The sequence below is a fragment of the Salmo trutta genome, chromosome 27 (genome assembly GCF_901001165.1).
Source record: "Salmo trutta chromosome 27, fSalTru1.1, whole genome shotgun sequence".
NCBI classification, from domain to species: domain Eukaryota; kingdom Metazoa; phylum Chordata; class Actinopteri; order Salmoniformes; family Salmonidae; genus Salmo; species Salmo trutta.
Window position 1 is genome coordinate 2,690,913 of NC_042983.1, and position 27,266 is coordinate 2,718,178.

At 41.7% G+C, this 27,266-nt stretch overlaps 1 protein-coding gene across 1 annotated transcript in view; it reads left to right on the forward strand.

The window, feature by feature from the left end:
* Positions 1 to 27,266, forward strand: part of ksr2 (kinase suppressor of ras 2) — a 165,386-nt gene that overhangs the window by 103,480 nt on the left and 34,640 nt on the right. Inside the window, exons 6-17 of the mRNA XM_029716320.1 lie at positions 2,310 to 2,379; positions 4,084 to 4,167; positions 4,674 to 4,762; positions 5,383 to 5,400; positions 5,632 to 5,738; positions 7,154 to 7,322; positions 7,759 to 7,800; positions 8,463 to 8,535; positions 13,227 to 13,284; positions 13,575 to 13,746; positions 15,539 to 15,734; positions 27,141 to 27,237. Of these exons, the coding sequence (XP_029572180.1) occupies positions 2,310 to 2,379; positions 4,084 to 4,167; positions 4,674 to 4,762; positions 5,383 to 5,400; positions 5,632 to 5,738; positions 7,154 to 7,322; positions 7,759 to 7,800; positions 8,463 to 8,535; positions 13,227 to 13,284; positions 13,575 to 13,746; positions 15,539 to 15,734; positions 27,141 to 27,237 (1,175 nt within the window). The remainder of the gene's footprint in view (positions 1 to 2,309; positions 2,380 to 4,083; positions 4,168 to 4,673; positions 4,763 to 5,382; positions 5,401 to 5,631; positions 5,739 to 7,153; positions 7,323 to 7,758; positions 7,801 to 8,462; positions 8,536 to 13,226; positions 13,285 to 13,574; positions 13,747 to 15,538; positions 15,735 to 27,140; positions 27,238 to 27,266) is intronic.

Sequence of the window (27,266 nt, forward strand, 5' to 3'; positions counted from 1 at the left end):
GACACATTCAATACCGCCTTGCACACTCTTGCCTTCATCTAGCTGATCTAGAGTGTAATCATTAGTCCAACAGTTTCAAATGTCGGTGGAAAGAATCGTTGGAATGAATACACCCCAGATCACACGCAAACACAGTTCACTTTCATAGCAGCCACATAAAAACAGCCTCATCACATTGTATAGATAATTCCTTCTCGCAACTACAGTATCTACGCACTTTCCTCCTCTCACCTTTTCCCTTCGCTTGTGGACTTCAGTGCACAACACATCAGCTTTCTGTGACCAAGCCAAACCTTCATATCATAACCACTAACCTGAATTTGTCAAATTTGATTTGATTTGATACACACGGCCTACATTGTTGTCAAGTCATAGTCAACATAGATACTAACGCGTAAACCCGCTATAATCATGCAGTACATTGTACAGTCAGAAAGTGGTTTAGCAGTTACATCGGCGGGCCCCGTTGGCAATACATTTCTAAAACCAAAAGCTTACTTTGACTTTGAAGAGTTACCATGTTGGATAGCCATAGCCAGCTAGCTAATATACTGTAGCATCCCTCTCTGTTTGAGCAGGGTGTTTGAGTAGGCTAAACTAGCTAGCTGCATTACTAGCTAGGTGAAAGTACAAAAACAACCAAATATAGCTGTGTCTCTCTCTTGCTTCTCCTTCATTTTGGAAGAATTGTCTTTCTCTCTGAGTCAACTACTCAACACATTTTATGCAGTGTTACCTGTCGTTTATGCTTTTAGTACTAGATTCATTATCTGATCTTTTGATTGGGTGGACAACATGTCAGTTCATGCTGCAAGAGCTCTGATAGGTTGGAAGACATGCTCCGGAAGTTGTCATAATTACTGTGTAAGTCTATGGAAGGGGGTAAGAACCATGATCCTCCTTGGTTTGGTATTGAGGTCAATGTACCCAGAGGAGGACAGAAGCTAGCTGTCCTCCGGCTACAACATAGTGCTATCCTACATAGTGCTGCTGAAGCTACTGTAGATGTTCATTGCACAACAGTGTGTTTTAATAAATTATTTGGTGACGTGAATATATTGATTATAGTTTTATCTGAAAAGGAACGTATTTAATGTTTCACTATAAAAAAAATGACATTCACTGAGGAGCATGGTCCTCCCCTTCCTCCTCTGCGGAGCCTCCACTGAGACACACACACACACACACACACACACACACACACACACACACACACACACACAGAAATACAATACACAGATACTCTATCCACACTCCTCACTATAGCTGTACTGCATGTGGGTGGACTGGGGCTGAGTAGTGGCACACAGTGCATTGAGAGGTGCATAATGTATCAGATGCTACTGCTACCGTTGCTGCTATTAATGTGTTCACTAATGGACCTACCGAAGGTTCTATGTTGGAAATACCTTTTGAAGTAAGAGGGTCCCTCTGTGCACACCCTCACAATGGAACATCTGCAAACACACGAAAGCTTTTTATATGGATGATATCATTAACATACCACCTATTATTGTCTATATATACGTGTGTCTATATAGCGGGGCTAGGTCAGGTTACTTTGGGATTTTGGTAATAAGGCCCTTTATCTACTTCCCCAGAGTGCAGTTTGAAGGAGGTTCCTAACTAGCGTGAGCGCAATTGCTAACAAGCGTTAGTGCAATGACTGGAAGTCTATCGGTATCTGCTAGCATGCTAGTAGATACTGTACCCACAGACTTCCAGTCATTGCGCTAACGCTGGTTAGCATTGGCTCATGAAACTACCCCTAACGTCCTTCAAAATGGACACAGAGACCTACAAATGCTGATTACATTCAATCTCTATGATATAAGGATGCTTGGAACGAAGAATAACACTTTTATTTTTTCTATAAATATCCATGAGCGAATCATTCAAACCCATGACTTTTAACGTAGATCAGATTTTTGTCACTTTATCGTTTTTGAATGTCAGGAAGTGTTAGTCGAAATAGGTAATTATGATTGATTGCAGTAATGGCCAAAGACACATCTGAGCAGTTGGTACAAATCTATTAATACGCTGAAATGACATGCAGTGCACAAATCAGTGTTTGATTTAGCCCAATCACAATCAGTGGTTACCAGCAGGGAACTTTTCAATACCACAGCATGTGTTAATATTTAGGCCTACCCTCCACTGTCCAATGACGAGAATGCATTTGGCAGCAATGCATTGTTGATTCAATCAACCCTTTTGTGTCACTGGTTAAATAGCTAATAATGCCTATGTTCTTTTACATCCATCCATCCATCCATCCATCCCTCTTTCTCCCTCTCTTCCTTCAGACACTCTGTCAGTGCCTCGCTGGTCCCCACAGATCCCTCGGAGAGACCTGGGAAACTCCATAAAACACAGGTAACGTGTGTGTGTGTGTGTGTGTGTGTGTGTGTGTGTGTGTGTGTGTGTGTGTGTGTGTGTGTGTGTGTGTGTGTGTGTGTGTGTGTGTGTGTGTGTACACTTGAATGAAGGTATGAGTGTTCAGGCATTAATTTGTGTGTGTGTGTGTGTGTCTTAATGTGTGTATTCCTCTACCAGAGACAGACAGAATGTCAGTCCAATTTAAGGGGGCGCTAGCATAACTCCTCTCCCTGTTCTATTCCTGGTTGAATGTCTGATGAATCCCAAATGCCACTGATCTCCAAATTAAACAGTACACCTCCGCTATTGGTCATGGGAATCTTCCAACCTACCGACTTTCTCTCTCCTTCTCTCTCTCTCTGTTTCTTTGTCCCTCCTCTCTCGCTTATTTAATGTCTTTCTCCATCTCCCCCTCCCCCTCTTTCTCTCAGGCTCAGAAGTACGTGGGTGTTAGCTCACTGCTGAAAGTTAATGACAAGGAAAGACAGTGGTTGTGCACACACGTCTTAATGCTTCATCAGCCAGAGACGAGCGCAAATGTAATTTATATTGGTATTAAATCTCAAGCTGTTATTAAAAGGACAAATGCTCGTTTCTAGGGAGATGGACAACTTTATTTCTCTCTATAATCTTTCTGACATGGTGATTGTCATAGATCTCTATTTGTGCCTCGATGTATCTTCAAAGATATTGCTCTAAGCACAGGTTATTATTCGTAAGTAAATCATAGCAATGGAATAAACTACTGGCTATAGCAACATCTCCCTGGGAATGAAAAAGATCTATCTGTCAAATCATATCTCACCTTTAATGTCAGTCTAACGGTAACTTTGGCAGCGTATGTCCTCCTGCCAAAACAATGTATCATTTAGGCCCCGACCACCAAAATTAGAGAGGAATGCTAGATTGAATTGTGCCCTCCCTGATTCTGTTTAGCACAGTACGAGGCAATACGAAGGTTCCTAATGAAGAGATTTGGATTCTGTCAACCCATTCCTATTCCATTACTCCAGCCAGCCCGCTGCTGGTACCCAGACGTCGGATCTATCAGAAAATAAACCCAGAGTTTTTCTTAAATTGGGCACTCAGATACTTCATCCAACCCCAAAGTAGAGAATTGCTTTTTATCGTTCAAGACAATTGAGACACACTGTAGTCTTGCTCTGAACGCTGTGCCACGGGCTCTGCTGGGCTCCATCTTCATCTCTGTGAGTGATTGCTGTGTTACCTTTGTTGATGTAGCAGAATGGCCTCTGTCACAGCCTTTATTCACAGAGATCACAGCCACAAACTGAACATTGGTGCAGAATATTGAAAGGATTGGGGGCCCCCAAATTGAATCAAGGTGCATTGGAGATTGGAGCTAAAATTGTTCCGCGGTGGGGAAAGATTAGCCCTATAGGCGTCCATATTTCTTATGTTATGGAACCATTAACCTGCCAAAGAAATAATAATATAATATTTTTTATGTGACTTGTGAATATGAGGCATTCTATGACAAAAGCCATTTGTCATCACAAGGTGAATGGGAATCATAATCCAAAAGGTCACAAGCAATCTGTGATGTTTTTCTGCGATGATCCACACCTGGTGGCTTTTGTTTGCACTCGTTTATGCATGAACAAACCGGTAGAAGAGATGTTTTGTTTTGTTTATGTGCTCTGATATCTCTCTCTTCCTCTCTCTCTCTTGTGCTTGCAGGTTTTCCACCAAGTATTGGATGTCTCAGACATGCATAGTGTGTGGAAAAGGAATGTTGTTTGGACTTAAATGTAAAAACTGCAAGTAAGGTCCTTTCTAGTATTATTCTAATCTGTGTTCAAAAAACATTACTACGCCATTAGAAAAGTTTATTGCCCTGCATAACATCTTTATAAGAATTTATTTTGGTGTGCTTCAACAGAAGATAAAAAACATCAACATCAATCAATGATCATCCTGGTTGGTTATAGGTCATAACTAAATCTCAGGCTATAAACTCTTTCTTGTCATCCATATTTGTTCATCCACATTTTTATTAGAATTCTGGAAAGGGAGTTTGTCACTGTACACTTGGGAAAATCTCTGAAAAGAACAAGCAATTATCATTATCATTTAAAACAGATTACTTAAGTAAATTAACCAATTTTACAACCAACTGAATGTGACATTTTTGACACAAGGGAAATAATTGGGTAGAACTCAGACAGCTTTTTATTTCCTTAATGACCCAGACTATTAAAAGTTCAAGAATGGGTTTCTTTTAACTGTTTGGAAAATGAGTACCAGAGTTGTTTCTGTTGTTTCACCAGGCTGAAGTGCCACAACAAATGTACCAAAGAAGCCCCGCCTTGCCATTTACTGATCATCCAAAGAGGAGGAGGAAGTAACCCCCTCAAAGGTAAAGGACTGTTGGACCAGCAGCTTACTGTAGGACTGAAGACTGACTTCATATACAGGTCACATTATTTCAAGGACGATTTCACCACTTGTCTTTCAATTCATACATGTTATGTCATTTAGCTGATTATTTTATCCAAAGTGACTGAAAGCAGTGATTGCATACATTATGTACCATTTTAATCGCAGTAGAACTTCTTGATACACATGCCACAAAACTTTAGTATTATTCTCATTATAAGCAGTAACACGAACAGCACATGCATCTCAAGCTAGGAGATATATATATAGCCCTACTGTAATTCCGCAGTGCAAAACATATTCATATTAGGTATGCTTATTAGGATTGTTAGAATATAGGTGCTTTTGTTATTGAAGTACTATTTTAAAAGCTCCTCATTCTTTATTATAGTGCTTTTGTTATTGAAACTTTACTTTAAAAAACGACTCATTCTCTGTTATAGTGCTTATGTTATTGAAGTATTACTTTAAAAGACTACTCATTCTCTGTGATAGTGCTTTTGTTTGAAGTACTAATTTAAAAGATTCTCTGTCATCTAAAGTGAGCTTTAACTGTATGTTCCTTACACCTTTCTCTTTTTCACCCAACCTGTATGACAGATCACCAAGGAAATCAAGGTAAAAGAATCCATTTATGAACATTTCTTTTTTTGTTGTAAGATTCAAGTCTCTGCTACTTGAAGTTGGCAAGCTACAGTATCTTAGGGTGTTCTTAAGTGTTCCCTTGCGAGAGCAAAAAGGACTGTCTTCAAAGAAGAAGAGTTTGTCATATTTTCACGTTCAGAAATTCGAGAAAATAAAGACTTTCTCTCAGTGTTTTGTTGTTTGTCTGATTCGGTCTCTCCCCAGCTCGTTTGGTACGGACTGAATCGGTACCATGTGACATCAACAACCCGCTCAGGTACACAGACCTGCACATCAGTCAGACGCTGCCCAAAACCAACAAAATCAACAAGGTAGGAACTACCAGACGCATGAACGCATGTTCACATGTACGTGCGCCCACACACACACTCGCACCCCACGTTCTGTGCTTCCACATCTGAGCTCTGTTGTCTTGATATCTGTTATTTTGGTCTGTTTGAAATGTTTTTTTGGTCTGTTTGAAATGTGCATCACCTGAAGTCCAGTCAGACGGACCAGCATTACTGGACCAACCACCGTCAACTGGATTATATAAAAACAAATTCATTTTCACACTTTAAAAGTAGCAGCTCATCAATCCCACAGATACTTTTCAATTCTTCAAACATTGTTTGGGATTTCCGCAAATACCCCTACCCCATTTTTAAGTTTGCAAGTCGTCATAACTTCATAACAGGGGTATTTTGTTTGGAAACCCACACTATAGCATTTTAGACAACTTTTAGTGGATGAGAGTTATAGTTTTATCTCACTGTGATTATATTTGTCTTATTGGGTCTTCATCAAATGTCCTGTCACATGAAATATTACCCATTTGATTGCTTTGAGTCTTTATTTAAACAAGACAGAACTTTTTTTTTAATTCACTGTGACCATAAGTAGTTTGAGACGAGATCTCCCTTACTCTACCACATCAATACAACCACAAAAAGTTCATGGTGTGTATGTATGTGTGTGTGTGTGTGTGGGGGGGGGTGCTATTAATGAACACGCATAGCAGCGCTCCATAATAAGCGAGTGCAACCAAGGCCACTTATTTATACCTTACAACGTAATAGAACTTTTATCTCTCAGAGAAAAGCCAGCATATCTCTCCCCTATCTCCTATTTTGAGCAGCACTATCTCTATAGACCCGTGTCATAACAACACAATTAGTCGACAGGTGCATTGTCAGGTGTTATCTTCTGAATGAGGAAGTCTGAAAAGAGTTCTACCTGCTCTAGGCCATAGAAATGCATTATAGTACTGGTTTATTTAATTCTGTGCTCCAGGCACTGAGGTGGATACAGGAGAGAGGTGCCTGAGGGTTCTAGAAGAAGAGAGTGTGTGACTCACAGGGGGATGAGCTGTCTGTCAATGTTCTACTGAAGGGCACCAAAAAAGCTATCATGTAAACAGCAAGTAAACTCACAAGCCTAGGAAAATGAAATTATTTTGTATTCACAGTCAGTTTTGAGACTTTTTTCACCTGTGGGTCTGTATTCAGTTTACACCTTGAAATTGACTCCCTCACTCTCTCTTTTTTTCTTTTTTTTACCCCTCACTCTCTCTTTTTTCTTCTTTTTTTTACCCCTCACTCTCTCTCTCTCTCTCTCGTCTCTCTACCTTTCTCTCCCCGTCTCTCACCTCTCCTCTCTATCTCTGTCTCTCTCCACCTTTATCTATCTCTCTCTCATTCTCTCTCTCTCCATCCCTCTCTCTCTCTCACTCTCTCTCTGTCCTCAGGATCACATCCCTGTCCCATACCAGCCAGACTCCAGCAGTAACCCCTCCTCCACCACCTCCTCCACCCCTTCCTCACCCGCTCCACCCCTCCCTTCCAGTGCCACCCCTCCCTCCCCCCTACACCCCTCCCCACAGTCAGCACGGCAACAGAAACAGTTCATCTTCACAGGTACAGGATGAAATTAAAACCTACTCGTCTCATTTCACCCCATTTTACACCTGATGTACTTAACAAAAGGCACATCTCAATAAGGGGTCCATGTTTGACATCATATCAGACCATCAGACCAACTCTTGAATGCCCTACTCCTTGAAGTTTATTGTTGTTTGCTCAAAACATTTTTTTTATGCTTAAGTGTGTGTACAGTACATTACTGTATTTATACTTGGGAAACTTCAAAAATTGCTGGAGGATGTCTTTAAAGTGCATTTAGAAATGTTATCTGATAGAAGTAGTAAATGTAGTGCCACTACTCTTTGATTTTTAGAGCTGTCTGTCCTATATCTCTGCTCTAGGAAGGAAATGTCATTATTGTCATTTCAACCCTTCTATGAACCCAGCTCTGTACCACTCAGACCCATTCTCCCTCTCTCCCTCTCTGCAGCCTCTTCTTACTTAAAATACAAGCAGCAGTTCATCTTCCCAGGTAAGTGCCTCTTAATTGATCATTACGCCTAACCAAAATGCACTGCACTAGGCCAAAGGAAGAGGAGGAGGACTTTTTTGATGTTGTGATTTGATGATTCTGTTCTCTCCTCCTTGACAGCTTCTAAACTTTTAGCCTTTTTTCCCTCTAAGCCTGTCTTGTTTCTTAATCCTGGTCCTTTTTGGTTTGGACCCTAGCACTACACAGCTGATTCCATTTATCAAGCTTTGAGGATTTTAATCATGTGTGGAGTGCTAGGGCAAAAACCAAAATGTCCACCCCTTTGGTTCCTTAGGACCAGGATTAAGAAACACTGTTTTAGAGAGATATTTGACAAGAGGGGATGTGACTGAAATCATATGGGGGTGGGATAGAACATTTAGGAGATACAGTATGATGGTATAGGATTGGTCCTGATAGAGTATCTCGTGTATCTCAAGTCCTGAGTAGTAACAACTCCTAATGCTTAATATTTATTATTTACAGCCCCTGTATTGTTGTTATGATTTAGCATGGACCTCACCCCCCAGGCATGGCCCTTGAAGCCCCCAGCAGAGCTCAGTAGATTATTACAGGGTTATTACATACATAGATTATTACACTATAGTTACCATGGTATAAGGGCTATTTTATGATTTACCATATACTGTATACTGCTCCAGACGTGGCCCCGGCACCAGAGGCCCCCAACAGAACACCCCAGGTCATCCTTCACCCTGTCCTGTCTGAGCCTGGGTGAGTAGAAATCTAGATCAAATCGTATTAGTCACATGCGCCGAATACAAGAGGTGTAGACCTGACAGTGAAATGCTTACTTACGAGCCCCTAACCAACAAAGCAGTTTAAAAAAAATATGAGGAAGAGTAAGAAATAAAAGTAACAAGTAATTACAGAGCAGCAGTAAAATAACAATAGTGAGACTATACAGGGGGGTACCGGTACAGAGTCAATGTTCGGGGGCACCGGTTAGTTGAGGTAATATGTACATGTAGGTAGAGTTATTAAAGTGACGATGCATAGATGATAACAACAGAGAGTAGCAGCGGTGTAAAAGAGGGGGGGACAGTCTATGACTAGGGTGGCTGGAGTCTTTGACAATTTTTAGGGCCTTCCTCTGACACCGCCTGGTGTAGAGGTCCTGGATGGCAGGAAGCTTGGCCCCAGTGATGTACTGGGTCATACGCACTACCCTCTGTAGTTCCTTGTGGTCGGAGGCCGAGCAGTTGCTATACCAGGCAGTGATGCAACCAGTCCGGATGCTCTCGATGGTGCAGCTCTAGAACCTTTTGAGGATCTGAGGACCCATGCCACATTTTTTCAGTCTCCTGAGGGGGAATAGGTTTTGTTGTGCCCTCTTCACGACTGTCTTGGTGTGCTTGGACCACGTTAGTTTGTTGGTGATGTGAACACCAAGGAACTTGAAGCTCTCAACCTGCTCCACTGCAGCCCCGTTGATGAGAATGGGGGTGTGCTCAGTCCTCTTTTTTCTGTAGTCCACAACCATCTCCTTTGTCTTGATCATGTTGAGGAAGAGGTTGTTGTCCTGGCACCACACGGCCAGGTCTCTGACCTGCTCCCTATAGGCTGCCTCGTTGTTGTCGGTGATCAGGCCTACCACTGTTGTGTCATCGGCAAACTTAATGATGGTGTTGGAGTCATACCTGGCTGTGCAGTCATGAATGAACAGGGAGTACAGGAGGGGACTGAGCACGCACCCCTGAGGGGCCTCTGTGTTGAGGATCAGCATGGCAGATGTGTTGTTACCTACCCTTACCACCTGGGGGTGGCCCGTCAGGAAGTCCAGGATACAGTTGCAGAGGGAGGTGTTTAGTCCCAGGGTCCTTAGCTTATTTGATGAGCTTTGAGGGCACTATGTAGTTGAACGCTGAGCTGTATTCAATGAATAGCATTCTCACATAGGTGTTCCTTTTGTCCAGGTGTGAAAGGGCAGGGTGGAGTGCAATAAAGATTGCATCATCTGTGGATATGTTAGGGCGGTATGCAAATTGGAGTGGGTCTAGGGTTTCTGAGATAATGATGTTGATGTGAGCCATGACCAGCCTTTCAAAGCACTTCATGACTACAGACGTGAGTGCTACGGGTCGGTAGTCATTTAGGCAGGTTACCTTAGTGTCCTTGGGCACAGGGACTATGGTGGTCTGCTTAAAACATGTTTGTATCACAGACTTGGACAGGGAGAGGTTGAAAATGTCAATGAAGACACTTGCCAGTTGGTCAGCGCATGCTCGCAGTACACGTCCTGGTAATCCGTCTGGCCCTGCTGCCTTGTGAATGTTGACCTGTTTAAAGGACTCACATCGGCTGCGGAAAGCGTGATCACACAGTCTTCCGGGAACAGCTGGTGCTCTCATGCATGTTTCAGTGTTATTTTCCTCGAAGCGGGCATAGAAGTAGTTTACCTCGTCTGGTAGGCTCGTGTCACTGGGTAGCTCTCGGCTGTGCTTCCCTTTGTAGTCTGTAATGGTTTGCAAGCCCTGCCACATCCGACGAGCATCAGAACCTGTGTAGTACGATTTGATCTTAGTCCTGTATTGACGCTTTGCCTGTTTGTCGGAGGGCATAGCGGGATTTCTTAAAAGCTTCCAGGTTAGAGTCCCACTCCTTGAAAGCGGCAGCTTTAGCCTTTAGCTCAGTGCGGATATTGCCTGTAATCCATTGCTTCTGGTTCGGGTTTGTACATATGGTCACTTATTGATGAAGCCAATGACTGATGTGGTGTACTCCTCAATGCCATCGGAGGAATCCCGGAACATATTCTAGTCTGTGCTAGCAAAACAGTCCTGTAGCTTAGCATCTGCTTCATCTGACCACTTTTTTATTGATAGTCACTGGTGCTTCCTGCTTTAATTTTTGCTTGAAAACAGGAATCAGGAGGATAGAATTATGGTCAGATTTGCCAATTGGAGGGCAAGGGAGAGCTTTGCATGCGTCTCTGTGTGTGGAGTAAAGGTGGTCCAGAATTTCTTTCCCCTCTGGTTGCACATTTAACATGCTGATAGAAATTTGGTAAGACGGATTTAAGTTTCCCTGCATGAATGACCCCGGCTACTTTGAGCGCCGCCTCTGTGTGAGCGTTTTCCTGTTTGCTTATGGCGTAATACAGCTCATTCAGTGCGGTCTTAGTGCCAGCATCAGTTTGTGGTGGTATGTAGACAGCTACGAAAAATACAGATGAAAACTCTAGATAGTGTGGTCTACAGCTTATCATGAGATACTGTACCTCAGGCGAGCAAAACCTCGAGACTTCCTTAGATATCATGCACCAGCTGTTATTTACAAAAATACATAGTCCGCCACACCTTGTCTTACCAGACGCCGCTGTTCTGTCCTGCCGATACAGCGTATAACCGGCCAGCTGTATGTTGATAATGTCATCCTTCAGCCATGACTCCGTGAAGCATAAGATATTACAGTTTTGAATGTCATTTTTATTTTTTTTGTCCCGTTGGTAGTTTAATCTTCCGCGTAGGTCATGGATTTTATTTTCCAAAGATTGCATGTTTGCTAGCAGAATGGAAGGATGTGGGGGTTTATTCGATCGCCTACGAATTCTCAGAAGGCAGCCCGCCCTCTGGAACCTTTTTCTCAGCCTTCTCTTCATGCAAATGACGGGGATCTGGGCCTGTTCCTGGGAAAGCAGTAAATCATTCATGTCGGGCTCGTCGGACTCGTTAAAGGAAAAAAAGGATTCTGCCAGTCCGTGGTGAGTAATCACAGTCCTGATGCCCAGAAGTTATTTTCGGTCATAAGAGATGGTAGCAGCAACATTATGTACAAAATAAGTTTAAAAAATAAGTTACAAACAACACAAACACAATTGGTTAGGAATACGTAAAACGTCAGCCTTGTTCTCCGCTGCCATTTTGGAGTTAAACTGTTGACAAATACCTCTGATTCTTCATCCGAATCCATTCGCCAGTGAAGTAGGTCAGAAAATGACCTAAATGTTATTTTTTAATGATGTGCTGAGAAATGTTGTCAAGCGATGCGGTCGCAGAGTAATGTCCGCATGATCGTGTGGGCAAAAAACAGACTGTCTATCTCTGTCCCTTCATTGGTTAAAGAGGATAGGGACTTTGAATTATTTGAGCAAAGATGTTTTGGTGACAATTTCAATGAGAGATGAAGGGCTAGACAAACACTCTGGGGCTAATGTTAGCATGGCCTTCACTTCACGCTACAGTTACGATGCCAACTGGATTCCGCTTGGTTTTTTGAAAACCACGGCTGTGGAAAACAAGCAGGAGGAGACAAGGAGTGATGGAGATGTCTTTGGACTACTCAGCTAATTAGATTATAATCTCAATCGATCACAAAACTAAACCCAAGGTAGCACTCAGTAACTTTAGATTTCAGTAACTGCATATGTACCAAGATGTTCAAATAAACCTAAACTAGCTTTCATAGACAATTTTCAATTGTTTTCAATTGTTGGTGGATTTTTATGCTTATTGAAATGGTCATTCCTTTTTAGTATCGCTCCCATGGATATCTCATCCCCCTCCTCAACTGACGTCTTTGGACTAACGTCTTCAGCTAATTACATTATAATCTCAATCAATCACAAAACTAAAAGGTAGCGTTCAGTAACTCTAGCTTTCATAGACAATTTTTGTAGTCAATTGCTGGTGGTTTTTAAACTGATAGAAATAGGTGGCTGTTTGAATGACTTGTTTTTGATACCTTCTAAGTGACTGACACAGGTGTTGTTTCAGTGTCAATATGACAGGGGAAATTAGTTTAAGGTGCAGCCAGCAACAGTCGCTCTGTCTCTCTCGCTATTGCTCTCTTTTTCCTCCCTATCTCTCACTCGGGCACACACACTCTCTCTTTCTCTCTCACCCCCACTGCTCTCTCCCTCTCTGTCTTTCCTTCTCTGACTTCTGACAAATATGAATACATTATCTTGGTTATGAAACACACATTCTCATGATTTAATTAAAGCCAGTCTTCTCTGTGTGCAGCTCCACGCGCTCCCTCGCCTAGCCAGCACCCAGTGGCAGCTGGCTGATTCCCCTGCCTTAATGGCCTCTTCCCTGGTTTAATGAGGGCCTCTCTCTGGCCCCGGCTGGATCCTCTCATTAAGAGACAGAGGCCCTACCAGGGGCCCCACGCGCCACAGGGACCACATATAATTTTATACACATATTGTACGACACTGAGCTGCCAATCAGTGTCTCTCCTCACACAGATACTGTGTGTGAATCTGTAATGATGATACAGAGAGGTTAGGAAAGGTTAACTGCAGCTAAATGGACAAAAAGGATGGCTCACTAAGTGTATGGTGTTTAATCAATGTCCATGATGCATGATTCAACACGGTTCAGTGCATATATGTATAATGCTAACGTGTGGGATGTAATGTGCTCATAATTCCCGTCTGCATACCGTGCTCTTATTTTCAGAATCGAGGTGAACCCTTTAAACCCTTTACTACAGATTGAAGTTGAACCGACATCAGACGTGAGTCCCCCATCTGATGGCATTGTATGATTTCTTTCTGAATAAGATCTGTGTAGCCTTTGTCATGTCTGTTATAGTTTGGCATGCTGACGCTCCAGATGGTAATCCTCTGCAACCCCACAACAAAAGCTGTCCATTTTCACTGTTTCAATTTAATCTAATTGGATTTTATTTGAATATAATTGTACAGTAGAGGCCAGAGGATAGAGGACAGCACATTCAATAATTATTATAAAACACTTATTGTTGACCTGGATGGAAATTAGTTTCACTCTTCCTCTCCCGAGCAGAACGAGGAGGGCAACGATGAGGCGGAGTACTCGGAGGATGAGTTTGAGGAGATGAACCTGTCTCTGCTGTCAGCCCGTAACTTCCCCCGTAAAGCCAGCCAGACCTCCATCTTTCTCCAGGAGTGGGACATCCCCTTCGAACAGCTAGAGATAGGGGAGCTCATCGGGAAAGGTAATAGACAGACTTAAATAAACATCCTCTGACAAGATCAGCAGACTCCATCACCATCATCTGACCAGCTCTCTCCGCTCAAGCCATGAACTGACCCTTTCCATCTTCGGAGGATGCAGCTTTCAAAGACTTGGCCTCTATTGGCTGACCTGTCATGATATATTGCTTGCTTCTTTTTTGTTCTTGAAGCGCTTAGCGATTCTATGAAAAGCACTATAGAAATGTAATGTATTATTATTATAATTATTCATACAATACTGTGAGAGAGCTGGCCTATGCTCTACCACTTAAAAGGCATTAAAAACCAACAGAAGTAAAATGTGCAAAAATGCTTAATTTATTGTAAAATGGCAGGATAAACCAAGTAAACAAGTAACTGATGGCTAAAACTGTGGCTCACCTTACACACACAAGGATCTCTTAAACAATGACACACCTGCTGTTAAAAGCGGTTCCTTCAATAATTAGGTCAGAGGGACCACACCTGTGTTCAAACTGTCGCTCAATGAGCCAGCCTATCAGGATACAGAACCAATTAACAGGGAAGAGGTACAATTGACATTGCAGCTATAGTATTGCCTGGAATAATGAATGGTTCAAATGAAAGGGATTTTGCATTCATCTTGTTTTATCCAACAAATAAGCAATAAATACATTAATTGAAATAATGTCAATATGATACAATACCATGCAATACCATACAATAAAATTGTATTAGTCCAACTCTTACAGTGGAAATTGGTCCACACAATTTATCCACCCCCCTGAAACGGCAGCCCTCCAATTACCAATTCAGACCCCACTTTTTAGTGTCAGGCTTGAAACCTCTGTGGCGGAAGAATCAGAATTAGTTGTGTAACATAGATAATAAAGATGTCTTATCTGCATAATATGGTTATGTGATATACTTGTTATTAGAATGTATCCCTTCGGACTCTGGTGTTGGCAGTTGCACTTCTTCCCTCAGCTGGGGCTTAGTCACCTGGGGCCCAGAGAGGGGAGAGGTCAGGCTTGTCTTTCACATGTACCTGGTGCTATGCAGAATATCAGAAAGGGAAGAGGACAGGGGGGGAACATTGTCTTCATATGTGAATGTGTCTACCTATTCTTAAACCATGTGAAGGGATGGCGTGATTAATGGGGAACCAATTACTTGTCTCCACAATGTCTGTGCGCCAGTCACTCCCTCCCTTAGCATTGGGGGATGTGTGTGGTAGTGTCTGGAACCATTGTATGTCATCTCTGATGTTGCACTTATCCTGGGTTAGTGTATGACCTAGAGGCTCACTCCCCTCTGTGAGCTTGTCCAGGAGTGGGGTCAAGAAGGGGTTTTACTTGAGATGGGAGTATCTGGAGTTGACAATTGATTTATGCCATTGGATGAGTTGGTGTTTTTGTGCTATGAAGTACCAGGAACGAGATTGAAACCTCGTCTTAGGGACCAAACTGAACGATAATTTATAGCGAATGCTATCTGGCTACGGGATACTCCTTTCTCATTTAAAAGTCTCACCTTGTGACCCGTTCAAAACATCTGTGGTTTGTTATGTCGACTAGGGGGTGGATCTTGGCTATAAAAGACCTTTGTACTTTTGTCTCGCCGCTTTTCAACGAATCAGAGACAGTGATTCGTCGACAAGCCATTGCTATTGCAATGCTGTCACTATTAAAGATTTAGTTTAAGTATAACTCTGACTTGTGTGATAAGTTTGTCTCTCCTCATTTGATAGTAAAGAAATTAACCACCACACCTCTCTAACCTCTAAGTTACAGTACCTTCTGCCCTCTTCAGGTCGCTTCGGCCAAGTGTTCCATGGGCGCTGGCATGGCGAGGTGGCCATCCGCCTCATCGACATCGAGCGTGACAATGAGGACCAGCTCAAGGCCTTCAAGAGGGAGGTGATGGCCTACCGAAACACTCGGCACGAGAATGTGGTCCTTTTCATGGGCGCCTGCATGAGCCCTCCACACCTGGCCATCATCACCAGGTGAGTGATGATGTTTGTAATTCCTGAGCTCTGTTCCAACATGGATTACAGCCAACTGAAGACATAATCAGCAAGCATGTTGTTGAGTGTACTCTTTAAGTACAGGATGAGTAAGCAGGTTGTTGCGTGCTCTTCAAGTACAGGAGGGGCATTGGGTCAGACAACCCTGTAATAAACATACTTGACAGCTTAGGAGTGGCAATACAATAATTAACATATTTTGTGTTTATTACCAGCAGCTGGTCTTGCAGTATAGGGAAGGAGCCCAACCCTTTTCCTGTCAATGTAGCCCCCTCCTTAAATGCACCTCTCCGGCCCCTGATCCCCTTGTCTTCACCTCATAGAGTTGTGAAGTGGAATACTATCGCAACATTTTTCCGGAATGTTAACATCAAAATCACTGCAAAGCTATTGTAAAATAGTTTAGCTCTGTAGAAAAAAGTTCCAAACACTCATTGGTTTGAATGGTGTCAGCCATTTTTATCTTGTATAGTTTTTTTTTTACTTAATATGGATTTGAGTATTTAGAGCAGTGGTCACTAATCTTTTCTGAGTCAAGATCACTTTCGCAGTCAAAAAGGAAGCCAAGATCTACTGCCCGGTTTAATTTATTTAAACAGGACTTAAAAATTGTAACATTAACTTAATAAAAACTGTTCTGTAGGAATGAGGTTTGGACAATAGGCCTAATACATTATCACAGCATATTGTCTATATGCCTGGCCTGCCAATATTGTTATTCTCAGACCATATTATATTTCAAAACTCAAAGCTTTGATAACAAAATAGATCAGTTGGTGTAGCACTTGTGAGGCACTGTGGAGCATGAATTGAAATGATTAGCTTTTTTATTTTACTGAACTGAAGGTACCTGCATCTGATGGTCATGGTGCTTTCAAGACAACTGGGAACTCTGGGGAAAAAACTAGGTCAAATCATGACGTCAGTGATCTTCAGGTCGGAACTCCAGAAAGATGCCAGATTTTCCGGCTTGGAGTTCCAAATTGGATGACCGTTCAAAGCTATTTTTCCCAGTCTGATCTTGTTTTTTCCCCTCAGAGTTCCCAGTTGTCTTGAACGCACTGAAGTCGGAAGGCAAAGTTTTCAGAGTTCCTAGTTGTTTTGAACACGCCATTAGTCTCAGCAGAGGGAGTGAGAGAGCAGTAGAGGGTCCGTCTCTCACGGTCCCTGCTCTCTCCTTCCTTTCCTCCGGTGACACCAGTGGCGATGTTAGCATGTAAATCTTGGTGGGCAAACAAACAAACAAAAATGGGGGGGGGGGGGTGGAGGAAGGTGTCAGGTGGAGGAAGGTGTCCCCTTTCTTTGGTCTGTCTCACCCAGTGGCGACCCGTCGTTCAGGGCAGGTGGGACAGCGCCCCACCTGTTTTGAGCTCCACATTTCTAGCAAAGAATTTTTAAAACTTTAATTTTTGGGGGGTTGCCTGTTTTGCATGTTATTTTGGCATTATTAATATCAGTTTGGTAACAATGTAAAAAAATATATATATATAACAATCATTGAGTTAATAAAGCTGCATAGAAATATTTTCAATTTTTTGCTTTCTTGAGTAAGGCAGCTCCAAAATGCAGGTGTTTCAGCCTAGCTCAGTGCTTTCTGTGGTGGTGGGGCAGCCAGCGGAAAATACGTAGAGTAGGGGTTGGTAATATTCTCTAGTTGTGCCGTGATTGGCTCAGTGTTCTTTCACGCATGGGGACATGACATCACTGCCAAATCTAAGGGTAGAGCCCAAAAATTCAAGTTCCTTGGGTGCTGCCATAGAGTTACATTAGAAGTGCCCATCCAAGAAGGTTCAAGGTCATCCAAGAAGGTTCAACGTCAAATCACGTTATATCTACAGTAGCTTTGATTGGACTGATCATGTCAACATCATATTTTCAAAATCTTAGCGCGCAGTCATCATCATGAATCAAGTCGACAACCTACTGCCAAATCCTTTTTAATCCTTGTCATAGGAAGATACATGTGACCCAATTCGGGAAACTAGGCATATGTCGCAAATCACGACTTCACAGGAGAGCTGTTTGAACAATTTTTTTTTTTTTATCAAAATGCGTTTTTTTTGGGCAGAAATGCCTTCTCGAACATGTGAACTTTCATGTGCCTTAATATCAGACTTGTATGCCATCTGTAAATACGAATAAAATTGTTAAATTATGAGCCTAGTTGGTTTAGCCACAGAAAAAGTGAGCAACCTTCCCTCTAGCCATGATTGGCTGAGATAATTTGGATTGGTCAAACATATAGCACGCGTCTGTCTATTGGAGCTGGTCAGTATTTTTAAGTAATTGTGTCGAACGCTATCGCAAGTAGTAAAACTGCATAAACCTAATGTCAAGTTAAAGTGTACTGTTAGCTAGCCAACATTAAGTGTATGCTCTCCACTTTCTGGAGGACCGAGTTTTGAAATCAGTGGAATTCGAGTATGATAGCTAAGGAGATGGAGAAAACACCAGTCTGGATTACATCGTCAAACTAAGGGCAACCATGCATGGCATCAGAAAGGAGACCATGATGTATACCGGTAAAATTTTCAGATATTACACGATTCTAATTTTGACAGAAAGTGGTTTCATTTCAAGTGTACTGTTAGCTAGCTAACCTTAGCTGGCTGGGTCGCTAACTAACGTTGTGTGTGATCTTATTCTTCGTATCTCAGACACCTTTGCTTGACTAGTTATAGCCATAGAACCTGGTTGGTTAGTTACCTGCAGTTTCATGCAGCGTAGTAACGTCATGAGTTGTGATTAGGGTCCATTGTTTAGCTAGCTAGCTAGCTAGATGTCTTAACAAAAGACTCTAATTTTGACAAAGGATTTTCATTTCAAGTTAAAGTGTACTGTTAGCTAGCTAGCTAACGTCAGCTTGCTGACTCACTAACTAACGTTACGTTATGCGTTGGGATTCATTGTTTACCTAGCTGGCTATCTAGCTACATTTCTTAACAAAAGACTTTCGTCTTAGTGTGCCAGAGCGCAGAATAAGTGATGCATTTTTGAATGCTCAACACACGTTGAATATGTCCGGTGTCCGTAAACGTCGGCAACAAAGCGTAATTCAATTGTTGCCAGCAGCACAGTTACAGTCACCAACGCTCTGGATAACATGAAAAAAGCCTAACCTGTACTGCTAGGGCGAGTAAAATGGTCAGAGTGGGGTGTTCTCTCATTATGTGTCTGAAAGTAACTTAGTTGCCAATGTTAGCTTGGGTGCTTGACTGTAGTTGTGAGTCAGACCGTCCAGTGTGCGCTCTGAACGCGAAACCACAGATAGAGATATAGGGCATGTAATGCTCAGTGAGCTGTTCTCTCTCTCTTAGATGTCTGGAATTAACTGGCAAGTTAGTACAGAACGGTTGGATCAGCCCTTAAAGAGATGGGTGGGGCTAAGACTTAAGAGGGCGTGAACAATGCAGAATGGGTGTAGACAGTGAAGGGCTCTCCAATTGTAGTACCAAAACATTGAAAGACGTTTTCTCCAAAAGTGAGTTTACAAGTTGATCAACTTTCAAAGCAGAATTACTTTCCCATTGTTTCCTCAAATGCATTGTATGATATACTATTTTGTAGCTCTGAGTCTCTACTTTATCCAATGTAAGACACAGCAATTCAAATGTTGCTACATAAGACCGAATCCAGGTGGTGAGTCACAAATAATGAAGAGAAATTATATATAAAACGTATCGGTGCTCATCGGCCATTGGACATAAACATTACACAAGTTGGAAATCGCAAATTCAACAATGAGTGGTTTGGAAGGAGTCAGTGTCTAACTGCAAGCATTGCAAAGCAATCACTAGCCTGCTATTCAGTGGAGTGGTTGTGTTGTCCCAAGTCACCATGTAAGTGGAGTTTGTTTTTCCAGACGAATAAAATAGTTAAAAATGGGAACACTTTGCTTACCCGGTGCGCAGGGCTTCTGAATCAAGTCCACCTACAGTCAACAGCGTTACACGAATATATGTTTTTTTTGCGCAAGCCTTAATCTTTGGCTTTTCTACAAAAATGTTTTGTGATCAACTAGGAATGCGTTGAAGATCAACCAGTTGGCAACCACTGATTTAGAGAAAATAATGTATAGGCAGTGGTGTAAAGGACTTAAGTAAAAATACTTTAAAGTACTACTTAAGTCGTTTTTTGGGGTATCTGTACTTTACTTTACTATTTATATTTTTGACAACTTTTACTTTTACTTCACTACATTCCTAAAGAAAAGAATGTACTTTTTACTCCATACATTTCTCCTTATACCCAATAATACTAGTTACATTTTGAATGCTTAACAGGACAGGAAAATGGTCCAATTCACGCACTTATCAAGAAAGCATCCCTGGCCATCACTACTGCCTCTGATCTGATGGACTCACTAAACACAAATGCTTCGTTTGTAAATTATGTCTGAGTGTTGGAGTGTGCCCCTGGCTATACGTAAATAAATTAAAAACAAAAAAATGGTGCCATCTGGTCTGCTTAATATAAGGAATTTGAAATGATTTATACTTTTACTTTTGATATTTAAGTATATTTCAGCAATTGCATTTTACTTTTGGTACTTAGGTATATTTAAAACCAAATTCTTTTAGACTTTTACTCAAGTAGTATTTTACTAGGTGAATTTCACTTTTACTTGAGTCATTTTCTATTAAGGTTTCTTAACTTTTACTCCAGTATGACAATTGGGTACTTTTTCTATCACTGTCTATAGGTAGAGAGCATTGAACAGAACAACGCAATGTGAATAACTCAATTTTGTCAAAAATGCAGATAGATTTGTACAGTCACAAGCTCACGACATTTTGGAAAAAAGTTACAAAAACCTCACCAATATGCCTTTGAATTTCTCCCAGGTTTTATATTCCTCAATGAAATGCCTGTTTCTACAGAGGATATTTGTTAGGATAACTCATCAAACAAGCATTTGAACCTCCTCCCCTATTATGATAGAGCACAAAGAAGCGGAAATAATGTTGGGGTTCTGCACTAACTTTTTCCACTGCTACCAACTTTTTCAGTTGATGGCACCAACACATGATTTGGTCGCACCAATTTATTTGTATTACAATGACCTGGCCTGTTTCCCATAATATGCCTGCATTCCACACAGAACCAGGCTAATAATGACTAGCCATCTTTTAAATTAGCATGCCCTTGTGTTTTTATATTGATTTGGATAGATTTACTGTAACAGCAAAGAAAAGAGTCTGTTAAAATAAAGTGCAAAATGTATTTATTTCAGATTTCAAAGTTGCATGTTTTCTTTTCTGCAAAATCCTTTAGAGGGCAGAATTAGAAAAAAACAATACTTTATACCAAAACATTTTTTTAAATGGGAGAACCACTGATTTCCCAATGTTTTTGTTCAGGTTGTTGCTCTCAAAAGCACACTTTTGTAATAGAAAAACAACCAAATTGCTTAAACCATACCGTGTCAGGGTACCATTTGTTAGGTCTGGGAAAAATCTGAGAAATATAAATGTTTTAGTATAGTTACCCTTTAATTCAGGTGTGCAACAGCCAGACAGTTGTGTTTTGCCAGTGGTGTTTCTGTAAGGCACTAGTGATGGAGTTTTCAAAAGAAATGGCCACTGGCTCTAGGGGCTTCCAAACTTCTTCTATTTAAGAATGATGGAGGCCACTGTGTTCTTGGGGACCTTCAATGCTGCAGACATTTATTTTTTGGTACCCTTCCCCAGATCTGTGCCTCTACACAATCCTGTCTCGGAACTCTACGGACAATTCTTTCGACCTCATGGCTTGGTTTTAAGCTCTGACATGTATTGTTAACTGTGGGACCTTATATTAACAAGTGTGTGCCAAATCATGTCCAATCAATTGAATTTACTACAGGTGGACTCCAATTAATTTGTAGAAAAACTTTTTTTTCACCTTTATTTAACCAGGTAGGCTAGTTGAGAACAAGTTCTCATTTACAACTACGACCTGGCCAAGATAAAGCAAAGCAGCGCGACAAAAACAACAACACAGAGTTACACATGGGATAAACAAAGTCAATAACACAATAGAAAAATCTATGTACAGTGTATGCAAATGTGGTAAGATTAGGGATGTAAGGCAATAAATAGGCCATAGAGGCGAAATAATTACAATTTAGCATTAACACTGGAGTGATGGATCTGCAGATGATGATGCGCAAGTAGAGATACTGGGGTGCAAAAGGGCAAAATTAAAAAATTAATAATAATAATAATAACAATATGGGAATGAGGTAGTTGGGTGTGCTATTTACAGATGGTTCTGCGTACAGGTGCAGTGATCGATAAGCTGCTCTGACAGCTGATGCTTAAAGTTAGAGAGGGAGATATAAGTCTCCAGCTTCAGTGATTTTTGCAATTCGTTCCAGTCATTGGCAGCAGAGAACTGGAAGGAAGGCGGCCAAAGGAAGTATTGGCTTTGGAGATGACCAGTGAAATAAACCTGCTGGAGCGCGTGCTACGGGTGGGTGTCGCTATGGTGACCAGTGAGCTGAGAAAAGGCGGGGCTTTACCTAGCAAAGACTTATAGATGACCTGGAGCCAGAGAATTGGCGACGAATATATAGCGAGGGCCAGCCAACGAGAGCATACAGGTCACAGTGGTGGGTAGTATATGGGGCTTTGTTGACAAAACGGATGGCACTGTGATAGACTACATCCAATTTGTGTGTGTTGGAGTGTTGGAGGCTATTTTGTAAATGACATCGCTGAAGTCAAGGATCGGTAGGATAGTCAGTTTTACAAAAGTATGTTTGGCAGCATGAGTGAAGGAGGCTTTGTTGCGAAATAGGAAGCTGATTCTAGATTTAATTTTGGATTGGAGATGCTTAATGTGAGTCTGGAAGGAGAGTTTACAGTCTAACCAGACACCTAGGTATTTGTAGTTGTCCACATATTCTAAGTCAGAACTGTCCAGAGTAGTGATGCTAGTCGGGCGGGCGAGTGCGGGCAGCAATCAGTTGAAGAGCATGCATTTAGTTTTACTAGCATTTAAAAGCAGTTGGAAGCCACGGAAGGAGTGTTGTATGGCATTGAAGCTCGTTTGGAGGTTTGTTAACACAGTGTCCAAAGAAGGGCCTGATGTATACAGAATGGTGTCGTCTGCGTAGAGGTGGATCAGAGAATCACCAGCAGCAAGAGCGACATCATTGATATATACAGAGAAAAGAGTCGGCCCGAGAATTGAACCCTGTGGCACCCCCATAGAGACTGCCAAAGGTCCGGACAACAGGCCCTCTGATTTGACACACTGAACTCTGTCTGAGCAGTAGTTGGTAAACCAGGCAAGGCAGTCATTTGAGAAACCAAAGCTGTTGAGTCTGCCGATAAGAATACAGTGATTGACAGAGTCGAAAGCCTTGGCCAGGTCGATGAAGACGGTTGCACGGTATTGTCTTATATCGATGGCGGTTATGATGAGGTCAATATCCTTCCAGGATACCGGGCCAGGTCGATTAGAAAGGCCTGCTCGCTGAAGTGTTTTAGGGAGCGTTTGACAAGGATGATCAATGGAAACAGGATGCATCTGAGCTCACTTTCGAGTCTCATAGCAAAGGGTCTAAATACTTGTGTCAATAAGGTATTTCAGTTTTTTATTTTTAATAAATTAACAAACATTTCTAAAAATTATGTTTTCACTTTGTCATTACGGGTTATTGTGAGTAGATTGATAAGGAAAAACAATTATTTAATACATTTTAGAATAAGGCTGTAACATAACAAAATGTGGAAAAAGTCAAGGGGTCTGAATACTTTCCGATTGCACTGTAAACTGGTTAGAGCAGTAAAAATAAATGTTTTGTCATACACGTGGTATACAGTCTGAAATACCACAGCTGTCACCCAATCAGCATGCAGGGCCCAAATCACCCAGTTTATAATTAAGAACAGCATCTTGCAGGATTCAATAGTTGGAATTGTATTAGTTGTTGCCCTGTCCCTTTCTTTCTTGGCAATCTAGGTTTTTACCTGTAGACTTTCCAATGAAGAAAACAACGCACAATACAGTAATTGAGTACATTGAGAGATCAAGTGGTTTGTGATGATGTGGCTCAGTTGGTAGAGAATGGCAGTTGCAATGCTAGGGTTGTGGGTTTGATTCCCATGGGGAGAATGTGTGTACTCACTACTGTAAGTTGCTCTGGACAAGTGTGTTTATAAAAATGGAAAAGGAATGAATAGAACATTTCAGTTGTCACATAGAAATAAGTTGCAATTTCAAGGTATTTTTAAAAAACTGGAAAAAATATATCAAGCATCATTTTAGTAGATGCTCTTATCTATAGCGACTGGCTACTTACAGTAGTGAGTGCAAACATTTTCATATTTTTGTTTGTACTGGACCCCCATGAAAATCGAACCCACAACCCTGGCATTGCACGTGTTATGCGCTACCAATTGAGCCAGTATTTTGATAATCCGCAATTATGATCAGATTAACTGTTTTGTACAGATAATTATCTGACTCAAGTTACAAATGCTGGTAAACACTCAAATACATTTAGTTTAAAAAAATCTCAAAAGTAGTACATTGGGCCTTTACTAGTCCTGTATTAGCGGACCGATATAGACGCCTTCTGTACACCCCCCCCCCCCCCCCAAAATCTGCAAAATCGCTGCACCCCCACCCACCCCAGCTATGATACTGGAGCAGTAGAGCTTCTAAATCGGCTACTATAACGTCAATGACTGTTCAAGTACCAAATAGCCTCGAGGAAATGTCTGATTTTCAAGGTTGGCTATTTCATGATGACTGAATTGCGCATCGCAAATATTCAACCAAGACTGAACTTTTTAAATACCTAGTTTACATACCCATTCTTGCCTTAGCATTTACTAGTAGATATCATAACACCTTTCCTACCACTTTCGGTCTTCGTTAAACTGCTCCGTGTATTAACCAGCTGTTTAAGAGCTACGCGATCTCTCTGTCCAACAGATTATATTTAGGTTATATGTGTGCAGCGCGTGCGATTAAATAATCAACATAACTAAAGAACAGTTTCTTTTAGAAAAAAAAAAGTGAAGCATTATTACTGTATTTCTTTCACTGGCCCAAGCGCGCTACTGACTGGGATAATCCACTGGATTTGCATGACTTGAAACCGCATTAGCTCTTTAGCTAAATCATTTTGGCATTATCTCTAGGAGCTTTCAGGGAAATGTACTCATCAGCGAACCACCAACACTCGCAAACAACAGTTAAGAGGACTCAAAGTCAAAGTGTATGCTTTGCCTTGTACAAAAACACAGTCATCCCCGGCAGATGTAGGGTTAGACTGTTGCTCTGTACTGTACTTCCATCACCAAAATGGAAATTATAGCATGTTCTTCGCAATTGTTAATTTGCAAATGATTCGAGGAGAGTAACATGTTTGGGATTACACATCATATATGGACTACCCCTATTATATGTGGCTATGGAGGAAAATGATCTCTGCTGTGGTTTACATGTGCAAACTGAATAATTCATTTATGTGCTCTGTTCCTCTTAAATACATGTCATCATGAATAAAAAAGGACAGTGAATGGCTAATAATGGGAACTAGAATAAAGATACAATATCATACAGATACCATGTCATGTTGTCTAAAGTATAAGACCAAGCGTAGGCCAAACATGGCTCATAAGGTTTTGACAGCTTGCCTAGAAATGTGGATACAAATGATCGATCTATCGTTCTCTGAAGTCCTGAGTGCTAGAAATGAGTGAGTGCATGAAATCAAAGTAAATGACAATGTTAGAGGAATACTTGTATTTATTAGTCATAGCTAGCTGAGCTTGCTCTTATTATAGCTAGTGGAACAGGAGTCTTAATTATTCTATTCAGGCCCATTACCCCAGAAAGCATCAGGAAAAACATAAAAAAAATGTAACATGAATGAGGTAGAAATTGGCTCATACCAGGTGGGGATGCAGGTTTTGTCAGTGATTGGGAAAATATAAATATTGATTGTTTGTGTTTGATTCTTCATGAGTGGCTGTGTGTGGACTGATTTGCAGGCGCGTCCGCAGCGAAGAATAATATTTTCTCGTCACTGTAGGTTTCTATCCATACAGAATAATTACTCAGCTTTCGAAGTTAGGCTCTCTGATTGTTTTGGTGACTTTATTTGCTTTTGATAAGAAAAGAGTGTCATCCCTGGCTGTTTTCAAAACCTTCAGTACACACACATGCATGCACGCACGCACGCACACACATGCATGCACGCACTTACACCTGGACGCGCGTACGACACACCCACTCTTCAATGAGGTATGGCAGTAATTGATGACATCCCTGGATCTTTAACGGTACCTGAAGTTATTGACGGTGATGGTGCATCATCAGGCGACATAAGGCCCCTGCCTCGTCATCTGGAACTACAGAGGGCCCAGAGAGATGCTAAAAATGGCTCCTGTCACCTTACGACTTGGTATGAATGAATATGCATGACGCTCCGGTATCAGCTGGCCCTCAGGTCATCTGGATGTCACCTATCTGCGTCAAGCCGTCACAGTCGGGATGAGGGGAAAGGCTCAGGGTTAAGGGGAGGGGGTAAGGAGGTGAGTGGAAGGGGTGAGGGGGATGGGAGGATGAGGTGAGGAGGGTGAGGGGGAAGGCTTTGGGGTGAGAGGAGGGGTGTGAGGGGGAGGAGGGGAGAGGCGCTATTGGGGTGAGAAGATGTGAGAGGGTGTAATTCTGCACTGTGGGATGAAACTTCCATTGATATCTCCTCCCCCTCCTCCTCTTCCCCTCCCTCTCCACCTCCCCCCTGACCTCTCATGCCCAACCTTGACACATTTGAATGCCAGTGTAGCTCTATACTTTCACAAGGGCCATCAACATGACAGCAAAATGGTCTGGTATAAAATATGGCCAACGCTTGTTAGGATGAAATGATTATGACATACTGTACAGTTGAGTAGTCGGCGGCTCAAAATTATCAGAGGACATTGCTTTCGTGGAACCATTCTATGATTCACCAGTAGTGGATAGAAAGATGGCAGGCAGCCCCTGGCTTTAGTTGTTTTCTGCTCTCATCCATCACCTTCCCTCTGAGCCCAAACAAGGGGCCTTGGGGATAGATGTCACACCAGTTATTCCTCCACTACAAAGCCAAATGCTCAGTTTGTGGTCAATGGGTGATGTAATGTAATGTGATTAGAGGATATATCACCAGTAGGGGTCGGAATGACAGGATGGGTTTTCCCTACGCTAGAAGTGATACCATCATCATTGTTGCATATTTAATTTAATCAACAATGCCCCCCTGGTAAAAAAAAAAAAACATAGCATATGATTTCATGAAGCAATGCATATCTTGCTGTGAAGATGAATATGTTATTCTACTCTACTCTATTCTAATGTACAGTATGATGTGTTGTTAAGGTGTAATGTCTATCTCTCTCTCAGCTTGTGTAAGGGAAGGACTCTATATTCGGTGGTGAGGGATGCCAAAGTCATCCTGGATGTCAACAAGACCAGACAGATCGCCCAGGAGATGGTTAAGGTCAGAAAAATGAAACATGCAATATATAC